At 35.8% G+C, this 21,216-nt stretch overlaps 1 protein-coding gene across 1 annotated transcript in view; it reads left to right on the top strand.

Moving 5' to 3' along the window:
- Positions 1 to 21,216, top strand: part of ZSWIM6 (zinc finger SWIM-type containing 6) — a 212,778-nt gene that overhangs the window by 171,522 nt on the left and 20,040 nt on the right. Inside the window, exon 5 of the mRNA XM_072605559.1 lies at positions 19,522 to 19,701. Within this exon, the coding sequence (XP_072461660.1) occupies positions 19,522 to 19,701 (180 nt within the window). The remainder of the gene's footprint in view (positions 1 to 19,521; positions 19,702 to 21,216) is intronic.

Genomic DNA, 21,216 nt, shown 5'->3' with positions numbered 1-21,216 from the left:
TTGAAACTACTCCTAAACTGTAATTTTACTTTGTTCTGTGTAACTATAGGTTGTGGCTGCCAATCTATTAAAATCTAATTTAAAAAGATGTCATTAGAGGTCATAGTTAAATAAGATTTAATTACAGTTTTATCAAGGGAAAAAATCTCAAATTTCCATGTGTTATATAATATTTTATCCGATTTTAAATGCTTTTTCCTTTTTAAGAAGATTCAAGTATTTTATTTGAGAGCATGTTTAAAAAAACAAAATGGGGTTTTTTTAAGATGGAAAAGGTTTGTTATTGCCTGAGTCTTGCTATTACAAGTTGTTTAGTGAGTTAGATCAATTTTGTTGTAATTAATCATCTTTGCTTACTTAATATTTTGAACAAAATTCTGCCCCCATCCCCTTTTGCAAAGTTTCTGATCCAGGTGTAAATTTCTTTCCCAGCAAAGGTTGACTCTGACTCTCTACTTGTAAACAAAGATAGCCATAGTTATGTATCTGTTTCTAGTGTGAATTTTGTTCCAAGATTAGATTAACCTTTTTTTTCAAATGAAGTCAAAGCTAGAATGCCAGTTTAGAACTGAGAAGCCAGTTTGGGGTGCGGGGGTGGGATGTCTTGAGTACTACAGAGGACCATGTAGAGGACTCAGGATCTGGGAGAATGAGAAGTCTGTTCACATGTCACCAGATTAGCCTGGTACTTGGAGACATTTGAATTTTTACATCTTTACTTGGGATGCTTCGAAGTGCCAATTATTTGATTCTAAAGAAACAACCATTAGTTGTTTCTTGCTTCTCCCTTGCTTCTTTTTACTCTTGGAATCCTTAACTACATTGAGGCTCAAGCCCCAACATTTTGATAGCAAGGGAGGCAGCATGTGGTTCCAACTCCATTGTCTGAGAAACATAGAATAGCCTAGCGATTGCTACAATATAGGATAATCATTTCTTTATCTTTTTTCTCTGTCTTTCAAGGAACCTGATTGTGGAGGTGGCCTTGGGAAAATAGAAATTCCCATAGCTTCTTGAATTCTAGGAAGCATGTGGTAAATAAATAGACTTATTATTAATCCACTTTCAGTTGAGGGAAGTTTTGAACTTTCCTCTCAGCCATCTTTCTGGGCCTGCTGCCCACCATTTTGTAGACTTGATTTACATAGGTTGCAACACAGTCATCACATACCAATATCAGCATCATTCTTCTGGAATTAGTCACTCCTCTCATTTTATGGGTGAGGAAATTGAGGTTCATACAGATTAAGATACTCAATCCAAGATCACACACTTATTAGCAGCTAAGTAGATATAGAGCCCTGGGCTTGGAAGACCTGAGTGCAATTTGGCCTCAGACACTTCCTAGCTACCTAACCTTCGGCAACTAATTTAACTGCTATTTGCCTCAGTTTTCTCAACTCTAAAGTAGGAATAATAAGAGCATCTATCTTATGGGACTATTGTGAATATTAAATGAGATAAAAATTTTAAAACATTTAGCACATAGTAGGAGCTTAATAAATTCTTCTTTCTTTCCTAGACAAGTTTTCTGACTCCACTTAGTGCCTTTTTCCCCTATACCTATCTGTGCTAGACATTTAGTGGAGGAGGAGGAAGGGAGGATTTAAAAATACATATAAAGCAAGAGAAGAACCCTTTTACCAAACAGTTTGTCATTAAATTAAGGCAAAGTAGTGAAAAGTAGTCTTGTGCAAACTGAATTTGATGTGGATTTTAGAGCACACAAGAAGAGAGAGGAGAAGTAGAGATTCTGGGGAAAAGGATAACACGAACATATGAGACAGACCAAGCAATGCAGTTTGATTGTAGGCAAGTGCATCAGTGTATGGGAATAATGAGAAATGATGTGTGATGGAGAAGTCCATATTCCAGGGTTATTTCCTCCATTTTGGTAAATATACTGAATTCAAAGACTGCCTATACCACTTTGGGGAAAATCTTGTCAGGGACCAGAGCCTCACTGCAAAGTGGATTTTCCCCCTTTAAGATTGAATCAGTTTTATTAAATTGGTAAAAGGAGTAATTTCTACCCCCCCCCTCCATATCAATTAATGTAAAACTAAATAAACTATATTCTATTAGTACTGCTGGGGGGCTGAGCATGCCAAACACAGATTTTTCTGCTGGAAAATTCTCATCCTGGTCATTTATTAATTTTGTCTCGAAAATTAGAAATGCCTATGGCCTTGAAAGGAATCAGGCAACACATATTTATAAGCTTTGTTTCTTCTCTGTTAGGAAGTCATGGAATCTTTGAAATCTTGAATAGTTTTTACTAGAAAATTGCAATTTTCTTAGAGTGGTGTATTACTATGCATAGTTTTCATTTTCTAATAGAAGATAAGATTGTCTTCAAATTTTTATATCCAATGTATGTAGTCTTAATGTCATTTCACTTTTTAAAAATTGGAGGTTAAAACAGTTGAGATCATAAGCTGTAGTTTTTTGCTTTTTACTTTAATATCCCTTTTTCAGTCATCGTAGTTTTTAAATTTTACAATACCACAGAATGTCTTTTTTCTAATCTCTCTCATGGTATTTGGTATTTGCATTTATTGGTATTAGCATTTATTTGCAAATACAGTTTTAGCTTACATTGGCCTTGTGTAGGAACTCCCAAGGTTGGTACCACTACATTATTGCAGGGTATTTTTGCAAAATTCTGATCTGGTTCTCTATCTTTTCATTGTGCTTAGGAATGAATTATGATATCTAATTCAATTGAACGCAGAGAATTATGATCCAAAGTCAGAATCCTTATTAATTGATGAAAGAGAGATAGGCCATTGCTACACTACATTTCCTGTAGCATATTGCAAATAAAATTTGCCAATTTGTGATAAATTAGCTTACTTAAGAACCAATGTCATATCCTATCTTTTAAGTATTAGTGACAAATAAGAGTGACAGTGCATCTTTGTAATGTGTTAATTTTTCTTTTACCAACTCATATTTTTTATTCATTTTTGCCCTAATTGTCTATTTTTCTCTTCTTTCAGTTTTTTTGTCAAGTAAATCTTACCATGTCCTCAAGAAACTAAGAGAAGTTAATCCTACCGTCACATTAATTTTTGGTTGCTAAAACACTGACCAGTCCTAGCTATCAGGCTAGGTTTGTGGAAGAAGAAACTGTAGAGAAAGGAACCTTGATAAAAGGTCAGATTAGGGTTAGAAAGTTTTCCATTCTAGTAATTGTGATATCCTTAGATTTCACAACAAGAAGCTAGTGTTGTTGGATGGTCATAATGAGGGGTAAAAGCTAAAGGAGACTGATGAAAGGAAATAAAGCCAAGTATCCTCCTAGCTTTTAGGCAGCCTTAAAATTTTTCAAGAGCAGATTGATTTATTTAAAGAAAGATTATTTATTTAAACAGCTGTTGAATATCTTGGGGTCTGTGATAGGAGAGAACATGATGAGAATTTTTTTGTATGCTAGAACCATTTTAGAATGAACTTGAAAAATCTATCTTAATGTAATTTAACGGGTTTTTTTTTCAACATTGAATTAGCGTTTAAGAAAAATTTTCTTAATAAGAGATGGGAATATACTTCAGAACTTTCTAACTTTGGCCCTAGTCTGTCTACAGTGCAGAAGATTCTTATATATTTAGGAGCAGCTACATCTGCTGTGGGAGAAGTTTTGCAAGCTCTGTATACATGTGTACATGTGATATACTACCAGAAGTAACTGAATCAATCATGACATATAAACCTCCCCCACCCCCCACTTTCCCTTGTCAAACTGATCTTTGTAATGGACATCAGATCCTATGTGAGATTAAGTTATGACTAAACCTCTATTTTAAGTTAGTGCAGCTCAGCTCCATTATTATTATGGGACATGATTGTACATTTCTAAGCCTGCTGCAGCAAGCTTGATGGCATTAAGCAGGCATTTATTTCAACATTTATTAAGCACTTGCAGTGTGTACACAGAGCCCTAAGTCAAATGAGAAAGTGGGAGGGGAATGAAACAAAGATAAGTCTGCCCTCAGGGAATTTCAAGTGAAGTTACAGGGATTTGACTGGAGTTTAGGTTGTTGTAGTTCGTCCTTCCTTCCCAAAAGGACCCTGACATTAGGGAGTTGATGCCATGATATAAGTGAGGAAGGACTGTGCAGTGAGGCTGTGCCTCACTTATTCCTCTGGAGCCATCTGGGTCCAGTGGCCAGATATAGATCAGTACAACTGGAGATGGCTCAGAGTGCAGTGGAGACCTTGGCCACATCTCGGTTTGACTGAGGCAATGTCCATTCAGTGATTAAAGCTTATTTAGTAAGGCAGAGAATGACCTCTTTACCTAATTAAAATAAAAATCTGTTTGGAAGAGGAAGACCCTCAGGTTTTTCTGGCCAAAATAGAAACAGTTGCTATTTATATTTTTTCTGAGCCAATTAGGGCCCAGTGATGACCAATAAAGATGTAAAGGTAACATGGTGTCACATTATTATGGAGGGCTTTGAATGCCAGGCAAAGAATTTTGAATAGCATATATTCAGAACTAGAATCTGGTGTCACTGAAGATTTTTAATCAAAAAAATAACCTGAGTAGAACTGCACATTAAAAAGATGATTCTAACAGTGGTTTCAAGGATGGATTAGGTATAGGGAAAGAAAATGGAAGCATTAAGACTCAGTAAGAGGCAACTGTAGTATCTTAGGCAGGAGGTAATGATGGTCTGTACTAAGGTGAAGGTAATGAGAATAGAAAGGTATGGTCATGAGAGATGAGCTTAACAGGACTTGGTCCCTAAGGGGGGGGGGGGGTGCTTAATATAACCTCAAGACTTAAACATGGGAGACTGTGAATGGTGGTACCACTGACACATAGAGTGACATCAGAAGGCAGAAGAGGCATCACGGAAAAGCTGGTGAGCTCAGTTTTAGACATGTTGATGTGACCTAGGACACTCAAGTAGAGATGGTCTTTAGGGAAATAGATGGAAGTTCTAAAGAGAAGTCAGAGGACAGGCCAGACAGATCTGAAAGTCATATGCACAGAGGTGGTATGAAGACTTGAGAGTGGGTGAAATTGCCAAGGGAGAGAATGTGAAAACTAAAAGTAGAGAGGGTATGTGCAAAGACTGGGAATGCACAAGAATCCAGCTAAGAAGACCAAGGAGCCTGTCATTAAGATTGTTGGCTTGGGGGATGTAGACTTGGACCATATATGCAAAAGAGAAGTGACTTTATTAGGGAAAGGGAGGTGGTAAAAATTAAATCCTAACTTGCCTGTGACATGCCTGTGAAGTTTTAACAGGTATCGCTATACCTGAATAAAATTCAACAAGATACCAAAGTGAAAATTTTCCTCTTTTTTAAAAAAAGATATGATTAAGTGTATCTTGCTTCTTCTTTTTCTGAAGGATGTTTGGTAAAGAAAAAACTAAATGCACAAAGATGTTAGACCATATGTTATACACACCTTCCAATAATCTATTAAACACTCACTCCCTCAGTGTCTTCTTTTTAAAACATTGAACCACCATACTAAGAGATGTTTGTGGGTACATGCCTTTATGATTTCATTAGAACGTTGTCATTATTCATTTATTCAGTCATCCTTTGATTTTGTTTTTTTTGGGGGGGGGGAGGTGGGGTCCGGCTCTTCTGCTCCAGAATCAACTCAGTGATCTTGATTCTTTTCTTTTCCCTCCTTCAGTTATAATACTGAGACTAAAGCTTTTAAAGTTTTCTGTTGGAATGAACGAAAATGCAAGGCAGAACACATACATACTTGAGGATAGTAAGTAGCAAATTTTAAAAAGTAACAGAGAAATTTTAAGAGCCTTAGATCACCTTCTATCCTTCTTTCCTCCTTCTTCCTCCCCCCCATTCTCTAGAACCCCTCCTCTTCCCCTCTACTTCCAGTATTATGCACATGCATACACACGTGCAGAGCTTAGTATGAACAAGGGCAGGGATTCTGCCCTGCCATCAGTGCTGCAGGTAATCTATTGTATTAATAAGCCAGCCAGTGTGAAATACATGGGGAGTGATTATACTATCATACATAGTACAATCAGCATGAAACACTTGTCAAGACCAATACATCAGAGTTTAATTCAGTAATAGAAAGAATTAGAGCAAAATAAAACATTCTGTTCTTTGAAAAACACAGCACCCGTATCAGCCTCTATCTGAAGACTGTAGAAAAACCAGCACATTAAGAAATTCCATTTATGAATAAAATTGTGATTCCATTTTGACAGAACATTGCAAGTATTTTTTCCTTGGGGTTTTTATGGTCATGTGCTATTGAAGTATTTACCTTGTTCATAATACTCTATAATAACAATTCTTAAATTAGAGCTTTTTCTAGTAGGACCTCTGATTACCCTCATTTTATAATGTAGACCTCTGTTCCACATAAAAGAAAAATCATTATAACTATGACTTGCCTCTGAAAATAAATGATAAACATAATAGTGTTTTATCAAGTAAACTATTTCTGCATGCGTTTGGTATACAAAACACTGTCATTTTCATTAAGGATCTTGAAATACAGTTGAGTGTTAAGGCACGAAAAGTTAAATAACAATTTGACAGTAATAAAGATGGGGAGAAACCTTGTGTCTACCATTTAATTTTTTTGGTAACACTTTACTTTTTTCCCTTTTTTCTTTTTTATACTGTGTTGGTGTCTGGTTATAATAAATTTCACAAAGGAACAAATTAAAGAAAACATTCCTCATGGGAGATAGTAAGTGATGTGTTAGATAAATGTTGTGTTCTGACACTAAAGTTCAGTAGGATTCATTCAGTTTCCAAAAACTTAATAATACAGGGATTTTTTAGCCGTTCCTAAAGGGAGCTAAATGGGAAATCTTGTTTTTCTGATTTACAAAAGGACCAAAAAAACCATGAAAATATAGCTTCCACATGGAAGCTAATTCTTTTTGAGTGATCATTTCCTTGGAGTCACGTCTGTTGTCTAAGTCATGACAAAGTTTTTAGAGATAAATTAATTAAGCAGGCGGTGTGGTACACATGGGAAATGTGCTTACTCCCAAGATACGAAAGTTCACATTCCTTCACCTTGCCACCTGTTGGAGCAAGTCCTTACCATTGTGGATGTTTGCTCAGTTTTTAAGACATGAGAACAGAAGGAGTACAGTTATTTGCTAATTGAATCAAACTTCCTAATTAAGCCCAAGTTTTCTGGCAAACACAAATGCATATAGTACGTTGGCCACATAGTGGTGCATAGTCAGATGAATTAAGATACTTTCTCTACAAGGTAAAGTAAAGGTTATGGCAGTGACGTGTAGCAGTGGCACTGCCATAACCAGGGGCCGACTTGGCGAGAAGGGTAATTATGGGGAGGTGATGGCACCTTTGCAGCTGTTGTTGTGAGTGCCCTGGTAGCATTTGGGTCATAATTGCCCTGAAAGGCTGACACTCAGAAAGAGGGTGATTAAGAGCTCCGGTAAAGGGATAGGGCAGAAGGTTAAAGATAAGCCCCTAAGATCAGATATCAGGGAGGGTGGGATGTGACCTGTGTTGCCACCCTCTAATTGGTTGTTCACATGCCCCTTAGAGCTAAGCTACTCCAACCCCTAGGGCTTTACCCCCCACTTTGTAGACCAATGGATTAGGTAGTAAACTGCTAAATTTTAAGGTGATTTGAAAATTTTAAATAATTTTCCAAATGCAGGGTGACTGATACAGGAAAACAATTTTATTGTAATAGACTGAATATATTAGGGAAGACTGAATTTATTTAGGATATATTAATTATTCATATTTTGTAAGTAAGGTCAGATTTTTAGTATTATCTTATCTAGCACAATTTTTAAGCACAGTTGATTTTGTCAGTGATTATCTGTTTGCAAATGCACGTAAACATTTTATAGCTTTCCTAGAGGAATAGCTAGTTGGTTCATGCTTGAAATTCTGGCTCCTTCTTTCAGACTTCTAAGAGACAAATATAAATATTAAGAATTCGTGTGTGTTGTATGCTGTGAAATGTAAAAAGCAAATTTTATTTGACCTATTGATTTTCCATACTGCTAAAAATTGAAATGAAAAAAACAAAATATCCTTGTTAGCCTCCTTCTGCCCCATATTAACAGTTTCAAGGTAAAGAATATGCAGCAAAGCACTATTTGACCTTTTAGAAAGGACTTTATGTAAACAATATATATGTATATGTATATATAGATATGTGTACGTATATATGTATATATATATATATACACACACACACACACACACACACACACACACACATAAAAATAGTTAACTGACGACAGCCATTTTCCAGTCAGACAATTAATGGATAGATGAATAGTAAACTATTCTATCCCCAAACTTCTCCCAAATTGATTCTGCCTCTTCCATCCAAATCTCTTCATTTCTTATCTTAATTTTGAGTCATTCCCCTCATACCTATAGTATTTTCTGTCCAAAACACAGAGAAAAGCAAAATGCGTCAAAATTCTTATTGTAATTTTGATTTCCAGGAGATTCCTAGTTCTTATTAAATAATTAATGACTTTCATGCATTTTAAAAAACTTGTATGTCATTCCATAAGGGAGGAGCTCTGGGAAATACTAAAGTGCAACTGAATGAATCGTTTTATTTCATCAAGTAAATAGTAAAATAATGCTCGGCCGTTTGGATTTTCTTACGATACAGATTTGTGACATTGTCGTAGCTGCTGTGTTTTTGGCCAAAAAGTTACCGTAGAAGTGATGATGATGATGATGATGATGATGGTGGTAATCGAACATTTACATAGTACTTACTTTGCATGTTACACGTATTATCTCATTAGATCTTCACAATCCCAGGAAGCAAGTGCTGTCATCTGCATTTTATAGTTGAGAAAACTGAGGCAAACCCATGTTAAGTGACTTGCCCAGGGTCACAATAGCCAGCAAGTATTTGCACCCAGATTTGAACTCAGGCCTTCCAAACTCCAGGCCCAGTTTTTTATGCACTGTGTGTCCCAGTGGAGCTCACCCTAGCCATCATGATGCTTCTTTATCTTCTGATCCAAAAATTTAATTGCAAACTATTAGCTGAAGTTTTGACTACTTATTTTACTGTTTTAATTTATGGCCAAATGACTTGTATATCACGTCTGTCAGTAAATGGGGGGGGGGAGGAAGCAAAGCTCAAAGATTTTGTGTAAACTTGCTTTACTTTTTGTTTAAACTTCAGTTTTCTAAACTGTTGTCCTTGACTTCTCATGTGCATTCAATGATTCCTGAGTTCAAGAATACATTAGTACAGCATTAGTGTATCAGTTTTGCTTGGTATAAAGAGCTATATCATCACCTTTCAAGGTAAAAATGGATTATACTTAACTGTGATAAGGTTGGAAAATGGACTTTATATAATTTAGCAACATGAGAGGGTAGTTAACACAGTCTTTAAAATATTGACCTATTTTATCCTTATTTAAAGCAAATAGGAAAATGTACATGATTTTTGCTCACCTTAGCATAATATTTTCTGCCAGGCCTAGAGGCCTGAGGGCTACCCGAGTCTTACCTTACCTGTCCCAGGTCTTCGGTTGGCCAAACCGGATAAACGTATGAGAGAAGAGACTTTCCGGAGTCGAACAAGGGTTAGGCTTTATTCAGGGTCCTGGTTACATGTGCAGGGAGAGCTCTTCCTTAGGAGGGAGAGAGAAATCTCCCAAGGAGGCAAAGATCTTACAGTAAGAGATTGGAAGCAGAAGTGTAAGTGGGGAGAGAGGGGGAGGGGAGAGCGAAGAGAGGAAAAACGGAGCCTTCTGTCCTGTCAGGGCCCCTCCCGAGCTAAGAGCGCCTTCAGGCTTTCCTGACCCTAATTAAGCTCTCCGGCCGTGTAGTTTGCACCTGAATACCATGCCTGTTAGATAACAATAGGTGTGCCCAGATCCGGGACAGTCTCGAGGGCAGGGATGCTCCTCCCATCACGTTTCTCACGGTAAGAGGCGGAAATACACGAGATAGCTCGGTCTCACTCTTCGATTCCCTGGTGTTTCATGGGGGGCCTCATGAGAACTCTAAGATTTAGAAGTTCCCACCTTTACCCGCCCAAGACTGTCCACATGGAATTGAGCTTCCATCCCCAACAATTTTCTTAAAATGTAAATTAAGAAGAGTTAAATCTTCAAATTGTGTTTTTTAAAATATGAGATTAGTGTTGTATTAACCATTAATTTGGAGAAGGGCTTACTCAGTTTGGCTAACATTGTTTATAAGGTTAAGGCCGTTTCTATTAGCAATTGAACTTCCTTCAGTATGTCAAGGATCCATGATTTCCTGGCTCTAGATCCTCTAGTGATGTAGATTGCAACCTTTCTGCAGCTAAGATGACGTTCGAGATTTTCTATGGCCAAAAAGCCTAGCAGTCAATCTGATTCTTAGCCTCTCTGAGCTTAGACTAGTCCTCAAACAGCACACATACAATCTGTTAGCCGGCCTGTGCAGAAAGTCTTTCTAGCTACAAATTAGGGGCTGGTTAGATCTAATAGGTCTTGCAGCTCTTTCAGGGATAGCCTGAATCCAGAATCCAGAATCACTTGCATGGCACAGTTTGGTATATTACAATAGAACTTAAAATAGAGAGAGTATTTGAATCTAAATTGAAAAAAACATTTCCAGATAAAACTCTTGTTTGAATGTAGAAGACAAATAAGGAGTTTCAAGTTCAGTCAATAAAGTTTGGGACTTCAAAAATTTAACTAAAATCTGCTGACCCCTTAAAGCCAATTTTTTTTTTAAAAAGGGGAGTGGATATTTAAAATATCAGAAAAAGAGCTGAAAACTGAGTTGAATATTTTAGATTTCTGCAGTTTTTCTCCAACGAGCTTACATTCTGACATTTTCGATTAAATAAAGGAATAAAAGAAGAGAAACAAAAACCTTGTACTGCCCCCAGTGTGTAAGATGTGCTTAGTGTTGGATCAGTGTGCTGGGCACTTCAGGTCACATTTTCATGGTCTTAGTTTTAAAAATCTTTTCCCCAAATACTCATAATGACAAGAATGATCATTGCCATTCTGAGTCAAACATGGGCCAGCCAACCCAGTGTTCTAGTGCTAGAAGTGGTCTCTGTGAGATTGGTTGTTCTCCCTTATGCCACCTTAAAGGTTCGTTCTCTCTCAGATTCTCTTATTGCCCGTCATATGAACCTCCATTTTCTTATACCTAATTTACCTCGGTTAAGTTTTAATTTGTTTTCATGCAGCAGTACCTCTTGCCTTTCCTAGTTTTTTGCATCTTATATATAGAGGTGTAGAAACTAGAACTGCATGAGATTTTATTATTATAGTATATTATTATTATTATATTATGCACCTACTGCACCATTTTAAGGTTTTCACTTTTCTTTTCAGTATCCTTCTCGATGATGCCCAATAGTTTGGACATGTTTTTGGCCATAGTAGCACGAGGCTGATATCTTTAAGGTCAGAATCCACAATGACTCATCCATCATTGTGAGTCTCAGTTGATGTCTTAGGACTCTTCATTTTATTTAAGGATTCATTTTATCCTTGTAGTTTCCAATGTGTGTTAGGATTCGCTTGCCTTTGGGGGGAGTGCTATATGAAAAAAATGGTAAGATCTTTCTGTGTTTTCCTTCCATCATCTTAGAAACCCAAATTATTTGTGTATTGGAATATGTTACTGTGAATTCTCTCCTGATAATCATTTATAAAGATGTTAAGATTGGTCCTGGTTCCCTGAGACACTCCTTTATCCCTATCCTTTGTTTTCTGTTTTAAGAGAGTTCTTCCTGTTTAGGACAAAAGTGATTGTTAGTGTTCTTCTTTTCTCTTTTCTCCAGTTTCATGATGATTCCTTTTTAAAAAATAACCTTTGTTTTGAGACCTCGTCTTAGACATATGAAATTACACCAGATACTTGTCCTAGTGTGGCTTATTTTCTAATTCCCTTTATGAGGAAGTTAACCCCTTTGTGATTTCACTGATATTCTAGCATTGTGGTCCTCAGTAGCAAAAGATTAAATATTTCCACTAACAGTTGCCCAAGTCTGTTCGTGAGTTACTTCAACAGCAGAGAGCAATGTTTATTGACCATTGATTCATTAAATTCCTCATACTGATTTTTAATTTTCTATTTAAAAATCAAAAGTATTCCAAGAATAAACAAGAACACCAGTAGAGCAGTGGTTTTCAAAGTGTGTGCTTAGGACCTGACCCAAAAGGGTGTGTGATCAACCAAGTGAGAGTGGGAAGGTGGGTCACCCTCTCTTTGCTAGCCATCATGAGACCCTGGGGCTATTTGGGAGTCACTTTGTGGGGCATAGGAGAGTCCATTGTTAAATTTTCAGTAGGAGTGTTTATACCACTGCTACAAATGAGGGTTTGACTTATTGTTTTGTTGATTACTTAATCAAGTAATGAAAATGTTAAAAATAGAAATTAAACTTAAAAGTTTATCATGAGTGCATTTTTTTCCCCTAAAAGGTCAGCTATGAAATGTTTACAAGTATACTGCTGGTGCTTTATCTCCAAGACAAGCACACTAACTTTATCCTCTAATGCTTCTCCATTGTACCTCCTTCTTGTTGTGCAGACTACCAGTCTATTCACTTCTGAACTTAGGTTTGGGGCCCTCAGAGTGCTTTTAACTAACTACTGTCCAGGACCCCACAGAAGCAGGAACCATTGGAAAAATTCTGCCCCTGATCTCTTAATGGGTGGGTTCTATACTGACCACCTGGAGTTAGGGAAAATTCAGATTTAATTAGTTGGGATAAGCATAGATAGGTAGGTCATGCCATATCACAGATGGCATTACATTTTTTCCCCCCATCTTCCAAACTTCCATATTATTATTGTCCTTCTGGTCACCCATATATTTACAGGCTTAATGTTGTCTTCCCTCCCCACTCTCCTTCATCTCGCAGATCATATCACTTGCTATATCTCAGTTTTTGTTTCTAAATCTCTCACTTATGTTCCCTTTTATCTACTTATACAGTTACCATCATAATTCAGGATTTCATCACCTCCAACCTGCAGATTATAATAGTTTCCTAATTGGTCTCCCCCTCTCAAATCTCTCTTCTCACCAATCCTTCTTCCATACAGATACCAAAGTGATTTACCACGCCTACTTAATAAATTCTAGTGTCTCCCCAGTACTGCTAAGATTAGATATTTCATCTTTTATCTTAATCTTTGAAAATTTCTATTTCTGATGAGGTTTTATAATTATAAAAATATCAGTATAACAGTTTTTGTTATTGTCCAGTAATTTCAGTCATATCAGACACTTCATGACCCTATTTGGGATTTTCTTGGCAAAGATACTGGAGTGGTTTGCCATGTCCTTCTCCAGCTCATTTTACAGACGAAATAGAGGCAGACAGGCCTAAGTGACTTGCCCAGAGTCACAAAACTGCTAATAAGTATCTCGAGGCTGGATTTGAATTCAGGTTTTCCTGATTCCAGGTTTGCCATTCTATTCACTGTGTTACCTAGCTGCCCATTACAGCAATATGTGTATGTAATTTATAAATAAGCAAATATAGGGTGTACGTGCTCAAAAATATTTATTAATGGAGGTACACAGTCAAAAAATTTGGAAACTATTACCATACCATTCTGTATTGGTTGCTGATAAATCCAGGTTCAGTCTCTATTCTGCCTCTTGAGTTGCTGCGGGAGCTTAGACAAGACCTAATCACCCACCCTAAGTTTCCATACTTGTTAAATGCAGAGTTGAACTAGATTAATAATTTGTCTGAATGTACTTGGAGTTAAACATTTGAGTTTATTGGTTAGTATATTTAGGGTCAAAACTAAATCTATTAATACGTTTAAAATTTTTTCAAATTTTTCATTAAATATTTCCCAATTACATATTTAAAAAATTAACATTTGTTTTTTAAAATTTTGAGTTCCAGATTCCTTCCCTCTTTCCAACCTTTACCCTACATTAAGAAGACAAGCAATTTGATTATACATGAGTCATGCAAAATATGTTGCCATGTTAGCCATGTTGCAAACAACAACACATACACAAACAAAAATAAAGTTTAAAACTTATGCTTCTATCTATATTCAGAGTTCATCAGTTCTTTCTCTGGAATTGGATGGCATTTTTCATCATGGATCCTTTGCAATTGTCTTAGATCTTTATCTTGTTGAGTAGCTAAGTTGTTCACAGTTAGTCATCCTTAAAATATTACTGTTACTGTATAAAATTGTCTTCCATTTCTTCTTACATCACTTTGCATTAGTTCGTGTAAGTCTGACCAGATTTTTCTGAAACAGCCCTATGCATCATTTCCCATAGCCCAATAGAATTCCATCACAGTTATCTACCACAACTTGTTCAGCCATTGCCCAGTTGATGGACATCCCAATTTCCAATTCTTTGCCACCACAGAAAGGGCTGCTGCAAGTATTCTTTTTTACAAATAGGTCATTTTCCTTTGATCTCTTTGGGCTATAGACCTAATAGTGCTGTTGCTGGGTCAAGAGATACGCACATTTTTATAGCCCTTTGAGCATAGTTCCAAATTGTTCTCCAGTGAGATCAGATTAGTGTGCAGCTCTTGGTGTCCTAATTTTTCCATCTCCCCTCCAGCATTTGCCTTTTCCTTTTCTCCTGTGTTAACCACTCTGAGAAGTGTGAGGTGTTTCAATTTACATTTCTCTAATCAGTAGTGATTTAGAAAATTTTTTTCATGTGACTGTAGATAGTTTTGGTTTCTTCTGTAAATTGCTTGTTCATATCCTTTAATCATTTATCCAGTGGGGAATGGCTCTTATTTTTATAAATTTGACTTAATTCTTTACGTATTTGAGAAATTAAGGACGTTATCAAAGAAACTTGCTGTAGTTTTTTTTGTCCCAGTTTCGTGTTTTCTTTCTAATTTTGGCTGTGTTAAGTTTGTGCAGAAGCCTTTTAATCTCATGTAATCAAAATTATCCATTTTAATTGCTGTAATCTTATCTCTTATTTAGTCTATGAATACATTTTAAAAATAGAAATAATAACAGATAAGTGCATGATGACAGACATTATTGTTAAATATTAATTTCACTTTGCAAAAATAATAGAATTACAATAGGATTTATTGTATCTTTTCTTTAAATATGGAACCCCTTTGACATTTCACAATATTATTGAATGAGCCCTTGTATTATAATAGGAAGAAATTTAGATTTGGAGTAAAAGGATCTATGTGACATTAGAAAGAAGTTACTTTACCTTCTTGGAGCCTCCATTTTCTTATATAGAAAATGAGAGAGGTAAACTATGATGATCTGTCTTCAAGCTGTAAAACATATGATATTATATAATCAAATTTGGTTTTACATATAGTTTTCATAAATATACAGTTGCATTAAATTTATTACTTAGTTGATTTAGCATTTGATTTATATGTTAAGCTAAACCTTTTGGATAAAAAATTTTCTTTTTCTGTATTAATTATTTTTATTCTTAATCAAAAGTATACTAATATGAATAGACCTTCTAGTGTATGGAATTCATTCAAAAGCTGTTAGATGGGGCTTAGGCTATAGGTGAGGACTCAACCCTGAAATATTTCTACAAGGTCACATTCTTAATGTCATCATTAACAGTGAACTGTAATACTAAGCAGCTGATATTTCTTTATAGTTAGTTACAGAGCATTTGACGTTTATTATTTGGTTTGAACTTCCCCATATTGCTGTGAGCTAAGTAGTGCAACAGAGAGGGAACTAGAGCCACAATCTTCCATCATGCTAGGTTGTTTGGATGAAAGCCTTTGTTGTTTTTAATCATCCTTCATTTATTGAGTGCCTCCTAAGTGGGAGACAATGTGCTGTGCACTCTTATTTCCAGAATCCTATCTTTCAAACAGGACCACAAGCTGGTGTGGGTTGTTTTAGTTCACTTAGCTGCCCCTTCAAAACATTGTGAATATCCTCCTGCTATCCAGCACAAGGAGCTGTGCTCTTACACTCAGTGAAACCGTTTGATTGTCTTGTTGTCTCATAATCTGCTCGATTGAGACAAGTAGACTCATATGATAAAATTTTTTAGTGGAGAATCATATAAATCATAAATTCTTTTTTATTTTTTTGGAGTAATTACTATATTTATTTTATTTTTTTACAAATATTTATTTATTTTCAGCTTTCAGTAATCACTTCCACAAGTTCCAGATTTTTTATCCCTCCCTCCCCAAGGCAGCATGCAATCTTATATGGGTTCTACACATATATTCCTATTAAACACATTTTCACATTAGTCATGTTGCATAGAAGAATTAAAATGAATGGGAGAAACTATGAGAAAAAAAACAAAGGAGAAAACAGTCTGCTTCATTCTGCATTCCAGCTCCATAGTTCTTTCTCTGGAAGTGGATGGCATTTTGCCTTAAGAGTCCTTTGGAAATATTTTAGGTCCTTGCATTTCTGTGAAGGGCTAAGTCTATCAGAAACAGTCTTGGCACACGGTGGCTGTTACTGTTGTGTGATGTTCTCCTGGCTCTGCTCACTTCACTCAGCATCAGTTCGTATAAGTCTTTTCAGTTTTTTGTGAAGTCCACCTGTGCATCATTTCTTACGTTCTCATACGACTACTTATTCAGCCGTTCCCCAGTTGAGGCAGCAGCCCCTCAGTTTCCAGTTCTTGGCCACCACAAAAAGAACTACTATAAATATTTTTGTACTTGTGGGTCCTTTTCCTGTTTTTATGATCTCTTTGGGATACAACCCTGGAAGTGGTATTACTAGGTCAAAGGCTATGCACATTGTTGTAGCCCTTTGGGCATAGTTCCAAATTGTTCTCTAGAATGGCTGGCTCAGCTCACAGCTCCACCAACAATGAATTAGTGTCCAAACTCTCCCACATCCTCTCCAACATTTATCATCATCCTATTTTGTCATGTTAGCCAACCTGATAGGTGTGATGTGGTTTTGATTTGCATTTCTCTAATCAATAGTGATTTAGACCATTTTTTTTTTTACATGACTATAGGTAGCTTTAATTTCTTCCTCTGAAAACTCCCTCTTCATGCCCTCTGACTATTTATCAATTTGGGGATGTCTTGTATTCTTGCAAATTTGACTCAGTACTCTATAGTTTAGAAATGAGGCCTTTATCACAGACACTAGTTACAAAAATTCTTCCCCAGTTTTCTGCTTCCCTCCTAATCTTGGTTGCATTGGCTTTGTTTGTGCAAAAAACTTTTCAATTTAATATAATTCAGAGTCATCCATTTCACATTTCACAATATTTTCTCTTGTTTGGTCATAAATTCTTCCATTCTCCATAAATCTGTAAGTCATAAATTCTTACACTAAGTGCTACACCTTTGATGTTTGATTTCTTTTTTCCCTAAAGCCTTAAGAAATGATATCATGTAATATTTGAAAAATTTTAGCCTGGTCTGCAAAAATGGTAGTTTTTGTCCTGATGTATGTATTTTTATATAGATCATATATAAATATTTTTTATGTAGTGCAGTGTTTTGGTAAGTCTTTATTAGACTTTCTTAAATCATATTTAAAGATAATTAATTCTTGGTTAATTTTTGCATAATTTTGTACTTGGGTCTATTTGACAAAAAGTTTATAGACATTTTAGGTAATTATTTTAATTTTCATCTCCCTATTGCAGCACAGCACAGTCAGGTTTCATCCAAAGTTGATTTGTCTGGCTTTTGGTGTGGGAGAAAGAGTTGGAAGAATTTGATAGCTCCCTACTCAGTTTTCATTGGCTCGTAAAGTGATTCTTCAGAAATAACTCTCATACCTGGGGTCATGGAATGCTACCAGGCTAAACTCTTTGCCAGAAGCACTAAGTACCTGGAACTTTTTTTTTAAAAAACGTTGCAAAATATTCACATTTAGCTTGTGAAAGCTTCAATGGTATGACTGGAGAAGCCCTTCTAGATCTAGTCCAACTTTCTTCATTTTTACAGATTAGGAAAGTGAGGTCCAGAGAGATTGTAACCAGAATTGCCTTCCATTTCCTAGAGTCTGTGTTGTTGTGATGGGAAGTGGGGATAGGGTTTGAAGAATCTACTTTATTTTCATTTTTAACACATTTTTCAGTTGGAGAAATTCTTAAGAAAATTATAAATATTATGAACAAAATAAGTTCTTTTGAACAAATGAAATTAGATGAAAAATGAATGAAAACAACATAGTGAAAAGAGTATTGGAGTGGGAATCATAGGCTGTAGCTCTAGAAGGGAGTTAGAGGTCATTTAAGCCATCCAACTCATTTTGCAGAGGAAGAAACAACCCCAGAAAGGTTTAATGATTTGCCTAAGGTTATAAGACTTCAATTTGACTCCTGGCTCTGCTATATATTAGCTGTGTGACTTTGGGTGAGTCATTTAGCTCCCCAAGTTTCACCTTCCACATCTGTCAATTGGATATAATAATGCTTATATTCATAGAATTGTGAGGAGCAAGTGAAATAATTTATGTAAAGTGCTTTGTAACCATAAAGAACCATTAGCTGTTAAAATTTTTCAGTGTTGGCATTAAGAAACTCTTCATTAAAACAGATCTCTTATAATTCACCCTCCTTGAACACACTCACTTTACCCTCTTTTTCCTCCCTAGAAATACATAGACAGATTCACAAACAGATAGAAACACACACCTACAAAGCTTCCCACTCAAAACTGCTACTACAAATATTTGTTTGGCATATTTTGCAGACCTAGCAATACAAATTCTGAACTCATAGCATATGTGAAATGTCAGTCCCAAATTATTTTTCCTTGAAAATTTTTTTATAAGCATGTAAAATATTTCTTAATTTCTAAAATTATGGAAAAAATTAATGTGCTTTTCTATACAAGCTGCTTTGTTGAATATTTTATAAATATGATTTAATTATATTTTATTGACATGAATAAAAGTTCTTGATTGAATTTTTTGAGTCTGGATATATATTGAGTATATGCTTTATTTGAAAAGTTAAGTGTTGATTTGCACAGTACCATTCATACTGTGTACCTGTTGTGTACGTGTGTGTGTGTGTGTGTGTGTAGACTTACCTGTGTCTTGGAAAGTGAGAAAATGAGAAATTTAACGTTGCTATGACATAATCTGAGCTTAGAAAATTGCCAAAAAAAAAAAAAATATCCTTCAGATTTTCTTGTTTGTTTTATAGATTTTGAGAATTTGTTCCCATAAAGTAGTGTTTCCTTTTTGTACATAGATTTAGAAAATGTGTAGAATTGTTTACTTTGGCATTTTAAATTGTAAATTTCTTTTGGAGATTGAATTGACAAATTAGATTCAGTCTTTAGAATAAAATAATTTCTTTATTTTGAAATTTCCTACATTTTAGGACAATAGCTTGAATATTAGCATTTTAAGTATTTTTCATAGTTTTTGAAGATGGGATTTGAACACTCTGGTTCGTACCTGCTGTATTAAGACTTATTGATTCCAGGAAGTCAGTTGGTCAGTATCTAAAAGAAAAAAGTTTTTACAGTGACAGACCGTGTCCATTTCAGAAATGGTTTTAAATTTGTTATCGCAAAATTTCATGTATTTAAATTTTTATTTTCAAATATTCCAGGGGCCTTGTGGATGTGTATAGTCTTAAATCCCCATTGCAAGTTGGAACAGAAGGCCAGTTGGCTAAAACAGCTGAAAAAATGGAACAATGTTGATGTTTGTCCCTGGGAAGATGGAAACCATGGAAATGAGCTGCCCAATTTAACCAATGCTTTGCCTCAGGGTGCAAATGCCAACCAAGGTCAGCCTAAATTGATACTCCGTATTGTTATGCGCACATAAAATCAGTTTTCGTAAGACAAATAATAAAGGGTGAAAACTGATTTTAGCTACTTTACAATTACCTCTGAATTCAATGGTTTATGTACTTTTACATTATTTTTTCTTTTCTTTTTTTAAAATTTGAATTAAACCCTCAGACCCCTGAGATCTTTTGATGTTTAGATAATGTGTTTGTTTGGTTTTTTTGGGAAAAAGATTGGTTGGTGGATTTCTTAGAGACCTTAGCAAATGTTAAAATACTATATCCCTTACCTACTTTGTTTAGAAATAATATTTTGTGATTTAAAAAAGATGGGAATGGGCAAAAAAATGAAGGAAGGAAAATGATGGAATGCCTGAAGAACCATGTAGGTGACCATCACTTATGTGTGTGCTTTAGGTTTGCATTATTGGACTAGATTACTGAGTGCTGTTTCTAGTACAGAGGCCAGTGTCTAATTTAAGCTGTTAAATTTAACCACATTGGCAAATTATTTGTCAAAAGAAATTCTTTATTTTGTTAATTATTTTAGTACAGAAATGTACGTTTCATGAACATCTGTTGTATGTCTGACCAGTTTGAATTCTTTAGGATTTTAAAAACTATATGCAGAAGCTAAATTTGTATTATTTTTATTTATTTATCATGATGTCATCTAAACCAACTGACAGTGCTTGATTTTGTGACTACTGGGCTAATGAGGTTTTTTTTCCTTTTTGTACTGGTGAGGTTTTTTTCCTCCAGATTTTAAAAACTACAGAAATGCTCCTATAATTAGTTAAAATAGGCCAAGACTAGAACTGAGTTTGTACCAGTCTTTACGTGGCCTATGCTGGCTTTGTAAATACAGTTTTGTACTTCTCTCATAGGTAGGAAACCCTGAATTTGACTGAAACAAGGTTTACTAAGAGGACGATATATTCATTCCCCACAAAGAGAAATTACCTTGCATTGTTCTTTAGTGATCACTGTATTGGGTCCAACTCTGCCGTGTCAAGATTGCAGTCTTGTGACTACAATATTGAAAACCTGTGGTGTCCTTAAATCTCCATGAAAATTATGTTCGATGACTTAAAAACAAATTAGTCATCCCCTCCCTGTCCTCCCACTTCCAACCCGCAATTTCCTGGACATTGACCATCTATTCTTTCAAGTTGCCAGGGAAGAATATTCCTGAATTTGTATAGTCTCCTCTATTTCCCTCTGTCGTGTACTTAACTGACTCCTTGTTCTCTCCTCTCTGGATTGACATTCCAACATAGTGTACTCCTTTTTCTTCCTCTCCTACCTACAGTTCCCTTTGTGAAAGTGTGGCCTCTTGGCAGGCCTGGGAACACTGTTAGAGAAGTAGACCAGGCTCCAAACTAAGCAGCACATTTCACCAGGCTGGTGAATATGCAACGAGAACTTGGTTCCCTTGGGCAAGATGTCTGTCTGCTTTGCCCAAGAGCATTGACTCCTATTCTTAGCAGAGTGACCACATCTAACAGCAGT

The sequence above is a fragment of the Notamacropus eugenii genome, chromosome 4 (assembly GCF_028372415.1).
Source record: "Notamacropus eugenii isolate mMacEug1 chromosome 4, mMacEug1.pri_v2, whole genome shotgun sequence".
In the NCBI taxonomy this organism is placed as follows: Eukaryota; Metazoa; Chordata; class Mammalia; order Diprotodontia; family Macropodidae; genus Notamacropus; species Notamacropus eugenii.
Note: the sequence above shows the minus strand (reverse complement) of the source record. Positions and strands in the feature narration are given on the sequence as shown.